Source organism: Struthio camelus, chromosome 2 (assembly GCF_040807025.1).
Source record: "Struthio camelus isolate bStrCam1 chromosome 2, bStrCam1.hap1, whole genome shotgun sequence".
Lineage (NCBI taxonomy): Eukaryota > Metazoa > Chordata > Aves > Struthioniformes > Struthionidae > Struthio > Struthio camelus.
Window position 1 is genome coordinate 71,227,511 of NC_090943.1, and position 12,364 is coordinate 71,239,874.

General features: G+C 38.1%; 1 protein-coding gene across 2 annotated transcripts in view; it reads right to left on the reverse strand.

Moving 5' to 3' along the window:
- Positions 1 to 1,100: 1,100 nt before the first annotated feature.
- LPCAT1 (lysophosphatidylcholine acyltransferase 1) overlaps positions 1,101 to 12,364 on the reverse strand; it is a 60,729-nt gene continuing 49,465 nt past the window's right edge. For both annotated transcript variants that reach the window (XM_068936283.1, XM_009676740.2), the window contains exons 11-14: positions 11,079 to 11,232; positions 10,015 to 10,113; positions 7,404 to 7,542; positions 1,101 to 2,008 (exon numbers count right to left, since the gene is read on the reverse strand). In XM_068936283.1, the coding sequence (XP_068792384.1) occupies positions 1,824 to 2,008; positions 7,404 to 7,542; positions 10,015 to 10,113; positions 11,079 to 11,232 (577 nt within the window). In that variant the 3' untranslated portion in view covers positions 1,101 to 1,823. The remainder of the gene's footprint in view (positions 2,009 to 7,403; positions 7,543 to 10,014; positions 10,114 to 11,078; positions 11,233 to 12,364) is intronic.

The window sequence follows — 12,364 nt, forward strand, 5'->3', positions numbered from 1 at the left end:
GCAGTTATAGCCGCTCCCTCCTCTGTTTGCTCAGCAGACTCTTCCTGCCTCAGTGTAGTTCCTTACATGTCTTATTTTTCAAACCATTTCTCCAATTTTTCAGGATTAGTTTTGGTTCTAATCCTGCTTACCAATCTGCTGCAACCCTCCAGCTTGGCAGGCATTACTTAGATAAATCAAAAATTTAATTATCAGCTCCAAATGAGGGCATACCTCTACATCTCCCACAGAAAGCATTATTTCTTACCTTTTGTTTCCCCATACCCTTCCTATTAAAGCCAGTTTCTCCCAGCTTGGAAACCTGCCACATGCAGCTAAGGATTTCTAAGGACACATTCCAATACCCTAATGAGCTTCAAAAAACCTCCTGCTATTAAAAAAAAAAAAAAGCATTTGGTATAAACAGATTTCCTTCCGCTAAAATTCCTCTCTTTCAGATATAGTTTTAAAGTTACACTAATATGGGGAAAAGCCAAAGCTCAATGGCAGCTTTCCAATCATAAAAACATCATTTTAATGTGGCCCCTGCAGGGTTAGTCACAGAAACGATTTGAAAGTAAATTGTTGGTGGTGTTGTTCGGAAGGAGACTTGCCTTCACAGTTGTTTTGCGACACAGTACTTTTTCCTGCTCTTTCAGGCTTTTATCATGTTTCCCAATACGTGGAGCTCTGTGGCTTTGGAATAGTTTCAATTTTTCTCTGAGCTTATCACTGGTAATTAAGGCATCTGGCTTTACAAGAGGAAAGATACAAAAAAATGTTGCTAATACAAATGTTTTTGAATTTCTTTAAAAGAGTTCTAAAATAACTGAAGGTACATCTATGTTACACGCAGTATACCTAACGTTCCTAGAGAGCTTTAACTAGCATTCCTTTGCAACGTCCTGCAACTCTTGCTCACTTTGCTTCGTGAATGACTGCAACCCTTTCAGATTTCCCCTGTATACAGGCTTGCTACAAAAGAAATCTGATAACTCTAGATTAAATACAATTGTTGACAAGTCTCCCATCTAAATGCTGGTTGGACATGGTTTGTTCTTATCAGAAGAGAAAAGCACTGAAACAGTTTTGTCATGTATTTGCAAACAACATGTGGTATGTCAGTTTGGAAAAAAATATCAAGTTTAATTGCATCTGGAAGATTACAGTAGAAGAAAAGTGTTGGGGATGGGGGGGGTAGATAGCCTTTCCTTTTCATTCTACCATGGAATGGATTAAAAGAGAAACAATTCTGTCACTCAACAATAAAAAAGCAAGTGATCCTTAGCATTTTTTTTTTTGCAATATTGTTGCTGAACTGTTCATTGAAACTAAAACAAATGGCCAAAAACGTGCTTGCCTTGCTCAAGAGAATAACCCCACTGAAATCAACAAGCCTGACTATGCAGATATGGACAGCAAAATTTGGCCCCAAAACATCCCTGTAACTAGGGAAAACACTAATCACCAAAGTGCACTTAACGCCATAGTAGCTACAGTTTCTTTATACATGCACATTTTGTGCGACACTCTGTACATGAAACTAGCCAATGAAATATAAATAAGTGTGCCGCTTCCTTTTAAATATGAACATTAATAGTGAAGCACATTCACATTCTTGCTTTTCAAAGACTTTTCGAAAACAAACAAACAAACAAAAAAAAAACCTTCCCCAAAGTAACCTGGAACATACTGATAAATATAGTACATATGAATCAAAGAATGGTATTACGGGAAAACTTTCACACACAAAACTGGTATTTGCTGTATAATTGGAGTGACTTATGAAAATCCCAAGAAAAGACAATCCTCTCACCAGGAGAGGAAGGTAACAGTTGTAGTTATTAGTTCAGTTTCTTCTGCAGGGGCTTCTTTTTATCTTCAGCATTTTCAGGGCTGAAGTCAGTACAGATGCCATTAGGTGCAGGAAGAGATGAAGTCTCCAAACTGCTCTCAGCTCCCATCTGATCAGAATAGAGATAGTCTTCTGCAAAGTGTGGATGCAACTCAGCAAATCTGTAGAAGTCATCTAAAAAAATTTTTGTTACATGAATCGGCTCTTTGAAACAAAGAGATGCTAAGTTCAAATACACATGAACTATAATCACAGGATCACTTTGGAAAAAAACAATGCTAGCCTCATAGCTTGTTTCAGCTTTTTAACAGAAGTTATCCACACCCTACAACTGAGATGCTGCAAAACGTTATCTAAGCACTCTTAAAGCCTTTCAAAGCAAAGTTAGTCAGCTTACCCCTTCCCCACACAAGCTAAACAGACTCAGATTTGCTTAAAACCACACAAGGAGCACTGCATGCCCTGACATAGCAGCTCACTGCTCATTAGGGGAAGGGCAGCAAGCCCTCCAGCTGAGGAACAACGAAGATCAACTAGAGTAGTCACTTCTTAAAATCTGGCAAGTCTTTTGCAAGCATACCCTGTAATGCTTTCCACTGATAATTCTCTTCAGCCTAAGGCTGGCTGTCGCTACTGCCTTCCTCTCTCAAGATTTCACCCTGTCAAAGCTCCCAATATTTTAGGGATTGATATTGCAAGAAGATAATTCATTTGCCTGCTCATTCCATTAAAACACTATTATAATTTTTATAAGTCATGACTTGCATCATGAAAAACTGATTTTAGTGTTGCATACTAATAAAACAATAGAGAGAACAAGATTAGCTCTTGGAGGAGGGAAGGAAATCCCTAAGAAGTCACATTTTTGTGTTAAAAATGAGGCACTAAAGCCTCGTCACAATCTGCCTATATGGCTGTACGGGATCCTGCATGAGATCCAAGTCATAAGAAGCTATTTTTATAATGTAAACTGACACTGGAAGAAGCCGGATGTGAACATTATCACCAACTCTGCCATCTATAACATAACACATATAGCCCACTCAAATCCACTGTATGATCCCAAAAGAGCTTATGACCAGACAGTGCTGTGAGTTCCCTGGAGTGCAGAGTAGATCACAGCTGAAGTTAACTTTTCAGATGAGGGGGGCCCAGTTCTTTCTGGTACAACTGGATCAGCATGGAAGGAGGAAGCTACCACAGCCTTTGGGACAGTGTATTTCTCTCAGCATCGTAAAACACGGGGAATGGCTTTTGGCTCACAGGAGCACGGAAGGTGTAGTTCAACACTGCCTCTGAACTGGAGCAAAGGGGTGGTGGATGGAGAGAATGTAACAAACAAGTCTTCACCTTTCTGCAAACAGGAAAAAAAATTGGAAGCCTTCTATCCACCAGTTTATATGGATGAAAATTATTTTGGACCCTGCAACTTCAATGAAAGCTGATGATACTCAGGTCCTAAAAACCACAATCCTTTATCATCTTCTGTTGAAAAAGCTATACTTTTAAAAATACTATTTTATTCTTAAAAATGTCCTCCCATCTCTGAAGTCCCCAAGTGCTTAATATGTATAGCAGTGTGATATATCACATAAATAATAACCACTCCTTCAGTGAAAATAAAAATCATACCTTAAATGTGTCATAAAACGCATGTAACAAATTTTTCATTTGACAGTATTACAAGTTGACAGTAATGCAAGTTCAATTTTTTAAAAATTGTAGCAAAGAGTCTAATATATCTGATCATTTCCAAGGAGGGACTTTAGAACAACTATTTTAACAGTAGTGGTAGCTACAATAATAGTATATTAATACTGAAATACTTGAGTGCAAACCAGCTCACCAGAATCAAAACACTTGAGCACGTTCAACTAACATGACCGAGGACACTGTGATCCTGCAGTAAACAAGGAGAGCAATGACCTATCAGCCTCACTTGGATCTGGCCTGCAGCAGGAATGTGAAAACATTTCCTTTTTTCATATGGAGGTTTTAAGCTAGTTCCAGGAATCTACTCCTCTTCCTAAATAATGGTGTTTATTGTATTAATCATCATGAAAAAATAGCCTTTTTAGGCTCATAGTTTAAGCCCAACTGAACTAAGACAAGTATAAAAATTCAACAAAGAGCAAAGATGCTCTTAAAATCATATTAGGCATAAACCTTTTTGCATGGGAAAGGCTAGAAAATTTACTGTAGATGCCGTTTTAAGTGATTCTTCAAAAAGGCAACTGTATCTTTTCAGAAAATGAATGCAGAAAATCCCTTAAAAACAGTTGTTCACACAAATATGACAACGTGTACCCTAATCTGCACCCTGACAATTTTGTCACCGTCTTTGATTATCTTTTCAGTATTGGATCCAAATGAAAAACTCATATTTCAAGGAGGACTGAACTGAATGGGGTAATGTTTCTGACAGATCTGAGCAAGTAGGTATTTCGGGTCTTGCTGAAACAAGTCCTAAAGAGATAAAGGAATAATCATTTATCAGAACGCTTCAGAGTAGAGCCCAGAGAAAGACTGCCTTATCCTCAGAAACTCGAGACAAGATGATTTACAAAGAACAAACTGTTCCAGTTAATGCTTCTAATTACAGTTCTCATCTTAGTGCTCAAGCTTAAGACAACCGTGAAGCATTATACTTCAGAAAAAGAGAGATCTTAGTCATTTGCTTGGAGAAAAAGTATTTTTTGCTTTCCACCCTTTACCAAGGGGAAGAAGGCAAAAAGGGGGAACAAAGGGTCCAAAGTAGAATTCTTTGAGATTCTACACTTTTAGCTGTCTACACTTTGGCATTTAGCCTGTGTATGTACTACAGGAACTTCAGACCAGATGTTTTCTTCCTGCTTTTGCAATATCTGCAATGAAATTTTTGCACACACCCACTACTTGGTGCTCCTGGTGGAAGTTGCGAGTTCGTGAATCCGCTCTACTTCCCCCCCCCCCCCCCCCAGCCTCATAATCACTTTAGCATACAGGATCTCCAAGGCAAATAGAGTAGATGGGTGGTAAATACAGATTCAGATAATACATTTTAAAGAACTCTAGTTACTAATAATTCTTCCTTCTAAGTGTTCATCTGTGCAGATATTCACAACACTGCCTCGCTCCCTTCCTTGTTGTCAGCAAGGACGTCAGGGTCTTCAGAATGCTTGCACAGTTGTCATTTGTCTGTCAAGGGCAGGCAGAGTTTCTAAGAATTTATGATGCACAGCTGGAGCATGACTATAGAAAGGTGTAGGCACCTATTCAAAGTCTCCAGAAGCATATCTCAAGGTGGAAAAATCACATCCCTCTAGATTACAGAGGTGGTATCAGCTTTGGAAATGAGGCACATTTAAGCAGTTAAGCTAATAGCAGACTGCCTAAGAGAACTGACACAGTACACAGACAAGTGATGTATTGCCAAACATCCGAACTTCTAACAGTTCAGATCCAGCATTATCAATTTAGTCACATAATATTAATTTTGCTATTGGCTATTTTGTTTACCTGCAACCTGAGCTTTTAAATTAAGAATGACATCTCTGGATTCAAGGACTCTCATTTGTGCTACGATTTAGGTTTGGTGGTTGGATATTTTATTTTTTGTTCACAGAAATCCTAAGCCTGAAGACTCGGTATTCTTTCTAGGGTGTTTCTAGGAGCAGAAAGGGGGTAGCAGGCTTGTGAGCAGTCTTCCCTGCTGTGTGCATCCACAGTATGTATCAGTGCTCTTCCACTGAATACAAACATAGCTTTTATTTCCCAGAATTTTTCTGGACAATGCCTTCGGAAGAACTGTAATTTGCAAGTTTTCTGCCTCTCCTTTTTCAGTGTTGCAACAAACTGAACATATGGAAAGCTACACACATTCTCAGGCCTGGCAAGGCCCCAAATATTTATGACACAAACACTGAAGAGGCACAAATGCAATACCTAAAGTCTACCTTCATCTCCCACGAAATCTCCAGTTCTCTGCCACGAAAAAAATGGGACACTTATCTGAAAGCTTAATCATAGTAAGAATAAGTTGCTAAAACTGTTCTTATAGTGTTTATATTATTTATAAAATGAGCACTTTTCTCAGAAAAAGAAGATTCAAGCAAAATTTCAAAGCAGCAATGCAAACAACATCCCCTTTTGTATAGCCTCACAACAGGCTACTGGTGAATGCCGAAGGAAAGGTGGAAATGACAGTTAAACATTTCCGTAGCCACTGTTGTGGCTGAATGGAGAAGCATTTCTTGCGATGGAAACATCCCACAGCCACTCAGGGGAAAGTGCAGATTTAAAATGCAACTAGGTATTATTAAAGATGGACATTGAGTACGAATTCTTCAATAACCCATGTGTACTGATTTGAGTTTGCTTGTATATTTTTTCAAATTTGACCACTTTTCAACTAATGAGATGTGCTAACATTAGGAGTTCTGCTGGGCTCACCAGCTTAAGTTCAGTACTCGCATTTTTGAAGCTGGCAACAGAGAGGGGAAAAAAAAGAGTACAGTCACGACCCCAAATGAATTGGGAGAAAACAAGGAGTAACAAAGATAGTCATCAAAAGGGGAATAGTGGAGGAGGGACAGATGCAGCGCTGGGGATTTGGCAGGTGAGACGCATGGAGAAGAAAAGTGTGGTACAGCAGGAATCAAGAAGGCAAAGAGGTAGCAGTCAGAGGAGGGGGAAAAAAAAAAGGAGGGAAGGTCAGTAGTACTGAGACTCATTTCAGCAGGTTCAAGTAAAACTGTGCTGTAGTTGAAGCACTACACATATGGTAGAGACATGGGAATCACTAGTGTAGAAAATTGCAATTCTCTAACACTAATGTTTTAATTTGTAACATTTTTAACCAATTAATACATGCTGATTATCCCGAAGAAAAAACATTAGAACACGGGCAAGTCATAAGCACTTTCTTGGAGATAGGTGATATGCTGGCTATCAATAACTCCAGAATATAGGTGTGCCTGCAGGCTAGGCTGCTTTAGACTACTACTGTTATTTTTTAAATCTTATTACTATTCTTAACAATATTAATACTTAAATGATACAACTGAAATTAGAGCTTTGATTCTCAGTGCTGTACCTTATTCACATAAATCTCACCTTTTTTTGGAGGCAAGTTTCTTGCCTCCAAATTACCAGCATTATAGACTACATATTGAGCAGCTTGTTCAAAATTCCCCCCGCTTCTTCCCCCATAACTTATTTTCAAACTGCCTGAGAAGTTATTTAAGGAGTAGAAAGTCCTGCTATACACCAATATATTATCGGAGGACAGAAATAATGAGAAACAGATACAACAGATAAAATGACAGGACGAGCTAAGACTGCTTTACACATGAAAGTCACAGAACAGAATACGCTGGAAGAGCTTATCTGGGTATTGCCTGATTTAATATGGAAGTGAAACAAACTCTGAAAACAACTCTGAAAATCTAAATTTGCTGTCTGCTGTGCTTTTATAATTATAAAACAAGACAAAAAGTAGTCTAATAAAAATATAATTTGTTTGTAAATCAACATAAATTCAGACAACCTTTACATTTGTGACATTTCAGATCCAGACCGAGATACTCACCGTATGTAATCTCCCCCTTTTCTTCTTCATCTACAGCTCTAAAAAGGTGCGTTACATTGATCTGTGACACACCCATGGCAGTCTTCAAAATATGAGCTAAATCCTCTTTTAGTATAGTTCCATTTTCTGACTGGTATAGCTATGAAACAACATACCAAGACAAATCATTGCAAAGCTGAATATTAACTCCCATAAACAACAATACATTAAGAAGTTATGCACATAACATTTGGTTTTGGAAATTCTAGTTGGTCTGAGATTGATGATGGCATATCAAGAATTTCTGAATAGGCTGGGTAAAAGTTAGTATTGATGAAATTATTATTGGCCTGTGTATGCTTAGAAAGTAAAGCCTGCTATATCCAGAAAACACTGTGTGTGCATACTTCAACACTAGAATCAGAGTATTTAAAAGGTAACAAGATTGTTTAACATCTTTTGCAGGCATATAATTGAGAATAAGTATCAGTCCATAGTGCTAGGTGTCTACACTCCCAAAGAGTCTGAGATCAGGAGACCCTGTTTAGGTCCTAAAAAGTTAGCTTTACTAATTAGAGGAGACTGTTAACTTAAAATAATAATCTCATTCTGTCTTTGCATATATACAGTACTTTCCCCTGGAAAAACCACCTCAGTATTTAAAAACATCTGTAACAAAACTTCATAAAACTTTCTTGAATAATTCATTTTGCCTCTTCAATAGAAACTGAGGCAAAAGAGTTTTTGAAACATCCTTGTCTAATTTTTGTCAAGACAGCACTGCAAATATTGAACCGTATGTATATTTTAAAAAACTGTTTTGGAAACGTCTTTAGTTTCTCCACAGCAATAAAGAGGTGAGAATTGATGAGGCTGAACAAGACGGGCATATAAGTAAGTATTTTTTCACAAAGCAAAAGTTGCTGCCACAAAAGAGAACACCTCAATGGAATCAAGAGCGTTAAAGCTGCATGGAAAACAACAATTCATGACCAAAACAGGACTCTTGTGCTTTCCTCCTTAGCATCTAACTTACACCCTGCTCCACAAAGAGTAGGAGCAAGGACAAGACATTGATTTAATGAAGCCTGCTGTATTTTCACAGATCAGGCAGTCAGAAGGTCACATTCGATGGAAAGGTTCACAAGCATCACATCGGCAGAATTCACAACATCCTTTCATTTCCTTGGCAAATAGAAAGGGAGGATGCCTGGCACTTACAGCAGAAGGCTGCTCTTGGAATTTACTATCATAATTCCTTCTTCTACTTTTAATTGCTCACCACTTCAGAAATCTGGTGGCACAGTAACCTCTGTTTTCCAAGTTCTGCAACGCACACACACAATCACTTCACAGGTTTTATTTTCCTTTTTCCTAAAATACTGTCAGCAAAACTTCCTCAGCTCCAGACCGTTTTTTACCCTTCTGATCATCATTAGCAGGATAAACCATAAGCCATGTCCTCTTCCTCTTGCTGAATGCTTTCCCATCTTAATGCATGTTGTCTTTGCAGTTCTACAGTTCAGTCTGTTCTGCAGTTAACCTGGGAACTAATTACCCTCTAATTGCTCCCGATTTTGACAAAATTTGTAGAAACTAAATGTCTTCGCCATTTTATCCTTTGTCAAATTTGTTTGCCAAAGGGTGAGAATGGTAGATGCGAACACGTGAATATTCACAGCAGCCTCATTTCTTTAGGAAAATATAGATAAGACAGAAAAAACCAAGCAAGTATGCTGAAGAACCTGAGAATATGTACACTCCAAAAATAAGGCTGCCACGAGGTGTTATGCAAGGGGATGCTCTCAACTCCATTCATTCACCAGTGCTGACAGCATCAGGAGTTAACACTCTCCAGTCTCAGTAACACTAAAGGCACAAGACATGATGAGTTCACAGGAAAGGGAAAAGATTGATGCAAGATGTGTTGAAATAGCAATATTAATGAAATGAGTCAAAAGTAAAAAAAAAAAAAAAATCAAGGTGTCAGACAAACCCACTGGAATGCCAAATGTCAATATTGCTGCTGCCAGTTTCCCAAAGAGCCTGCACTAGCCATCTGTGCTGATGCTCCAACCACCTACTAGGGCTAGAAAACGATCAAGAGCACTTTTGGGAAGAATAAAGTCTGGGCAAAGAACTTTCTTCAGAACTGCAGGACTACCACAGAAACACAGTAAGACTAAAAAATCTTACCAAGGAAATGAAAGGAGAAAAAAATGTTTCCTATGAATATGTAAAAATGAATGTTTTGAAAAATTTTAACCTGGAGGAAGAAAAGGTTCAACAGAAAGATTATAAACAGCAATAAGTAAAACTCATTAGCATTTAATTTGGAGCAACAAATACAAAGGATTGCAGTTCTGAGACTCAGCGTGCTGGTAAAGATTCTAGCTGAGCTCCACAGAAATCAACATCATTCCCCAAACTTCCATTGTTTTACATGGCTGAAGCCCAAACCTGCAGATCATTCTCTCTGAAAGCGGCCCCCAAATCCAATTTTGTATTAATATATTTTTTAAATGTAAGTATGTATCAAAGGAACACATGAAACAAGATTCTGTTAAAACTAATGGCATCATTTCTAAAAACAAAGTATGTAAACAACATAGAGGAAGAAAATGCTGCTTACCTGAAATGCCAACTGAATTGTTTCCAGAGTTTTGGATGGTTTACAGACAACTGACAGAGCAATAACGAATTCCCGTATGTCAATTATGTCATATTCATTCTGCAAAGGATAACCTCACCTCAAAACACTGCAATTTGTCTCAGAATTGATAAATACTTAACAGCTGCTACAGATGTAGAATATTCAGAAAGATCTTTACATATGCAGTTGCAAAAAAGGTCCCATTGAATATGAATTACTTTAGTGCAAGAATTGAGGTGGTAAAACCTCTTCAGGCTCTTTTCAAAAATCTCAGAAGTCATAATCCTAAGATTTCTGGGAGACACTGCTGCTACCGTTACCCTATACTTGCATTTTCAAGGCTTTACGTTAAGACATTCAAACTACCAGGTTAAAAATTAAAATTAGAGAACCAGGGGACAAAACTAGCTTAAATTAAACCCTGAACACATGACACACCTCACTGGCCTAGAGGAAAACATTGTGGACATAACCAAACTTATCTAATCTCCTGGCCCAAGTAACATCTCATCCAGATAAAGATAATGGTCACTTCCCCGTCTTAGCTGATTGCCAAAAAGAATGAAAAGCTGGCTCATTTGCCAAGCTCCCGGGTCCTTCAACATTTCAGGCATTCCTAGAAGGACAAATGATTTATTTACAAGGTAAGGGAATCACCGACTCCCTTACAAAGATTGGACAAAAGATTGGTTCAGGCCAAGCCTTTCCAGTTGCAACAAGAAAGGCTTGGCCTGAACCAATCTTTTTTCCTCCTCGTATATCACATCTAGAAAAAAAAAAAAAATCAGTTGTGTCCAACTCCGTTTACCTTCTACCTGAAGGACTGCTTTATTTAGTTGGCAATGCCATCAATCAAATGTAGTCTCACCTTGCTGAAAGGGAAGTGCAGTAGCTCAATGCTATATAGTGATATTTTCAAAAGCACTTAGCTTTCAAAAGCACTGGCTCAAATCAGACCTCAGTGAATTCAGTGGGAACAAAATTAGGTTAAAGTAGAGTTTATCACAAGTGATACAGTTTTTAAACATATTGTTGTTTCTTACCTCATCAAAAAGGGCAAACATACTTTCTAATGTGGGAGAAACTGGAAATTCCAAGTATGCTGAAAATTCTTTAAGATCAACCTTTGCTTTTTTCATTTTCATGGCACGTTCAGCATATTTATCAAGATCTCCTTCAAGCTTTTCTGGTTTCAGCCTAGAAAGTACATTATTTTTGCACATTTGAAAAAATAAACCTAGTTTTAAAATAGCAGCAATGTACTGAATGACAATGAATGACAAGGGGGTAAATTGTTACAAAATTCAAGATCAGAATTAAGTGACTTTTTTTAAAATAGAACAGACCCCGATAGTTCAATAACTAATGGAAGCGTTAACAGTGTTACTAATTATTACAAGGACTTAGGAACCCTGGTCATAAACTAATGCCCTTTATTCTACCTTGATAAGCCACGCATGTGAGAAGATCCAAGTGTGCAAGAAACACCTCAGTCTAGAACTAGCTAACAGGGAATAGTAGGTAAAGGGAACTAGGTGGGATTTAGGTCACCTGAATACAGCCTTATTGGAGGACAGTAACACAAACCAATTACCGATTCCAAATCAGTAATTTGGCCCTGAACAGGAAAGACCTGATGCACCTTGCCTAAAAAGTCAGGGATGACATAATAGCGATTATACTGTTAATCCTGTTTGTTAGTCCTTGCTTTTCACATTCTGTCCAGAGTTAGATACTGTTATGCGGCTACCCATCAAACAAGCCTTTAATGGTGTATATAGCTGCATACATTTCCCCATTCCTCCTGATTGCAAAACTAGATTTTGATCTCAGGATTGGTGTATGAACAGCTTTATATTAATGGAGATATTCTGCTGAATAGGTTTATTTCTTGCTAAGTCAAGCTTTTTCCTGTTTCTGCTTCAGAAAAATAAATTTTATCTTAAGTATTTGCTGTGCTGCAGGTTGCAGGGAGAAGTTCTCTCTCCACTATGGCATCCACCAAATCTTGATCTGCAGATTTGCTCTGAACTAAATTAAGGTAGTGTGGGCACTCAAAGTTTTCAGTATGAAGCCAAAAAAGATCATCTACAATATCCTTCTGAGAGGAGTTTGGAAGGAAAAAGGTTAGGGCATTCCTGGTAGGAAGACTTTCTGATACATCACCTCCAGACCTCAATCGCTTGCTGAAAATGACTGAACAATCCTGCGATTCACAAGTCTGAATACCTTAACTAACCTGCCTAAAATGTACTAAGCGATTATGCCCTGTATTCCCAAATTATAAGACCCGAATGTGCATCTATTCTTACAGAGATCTACAGTCCTT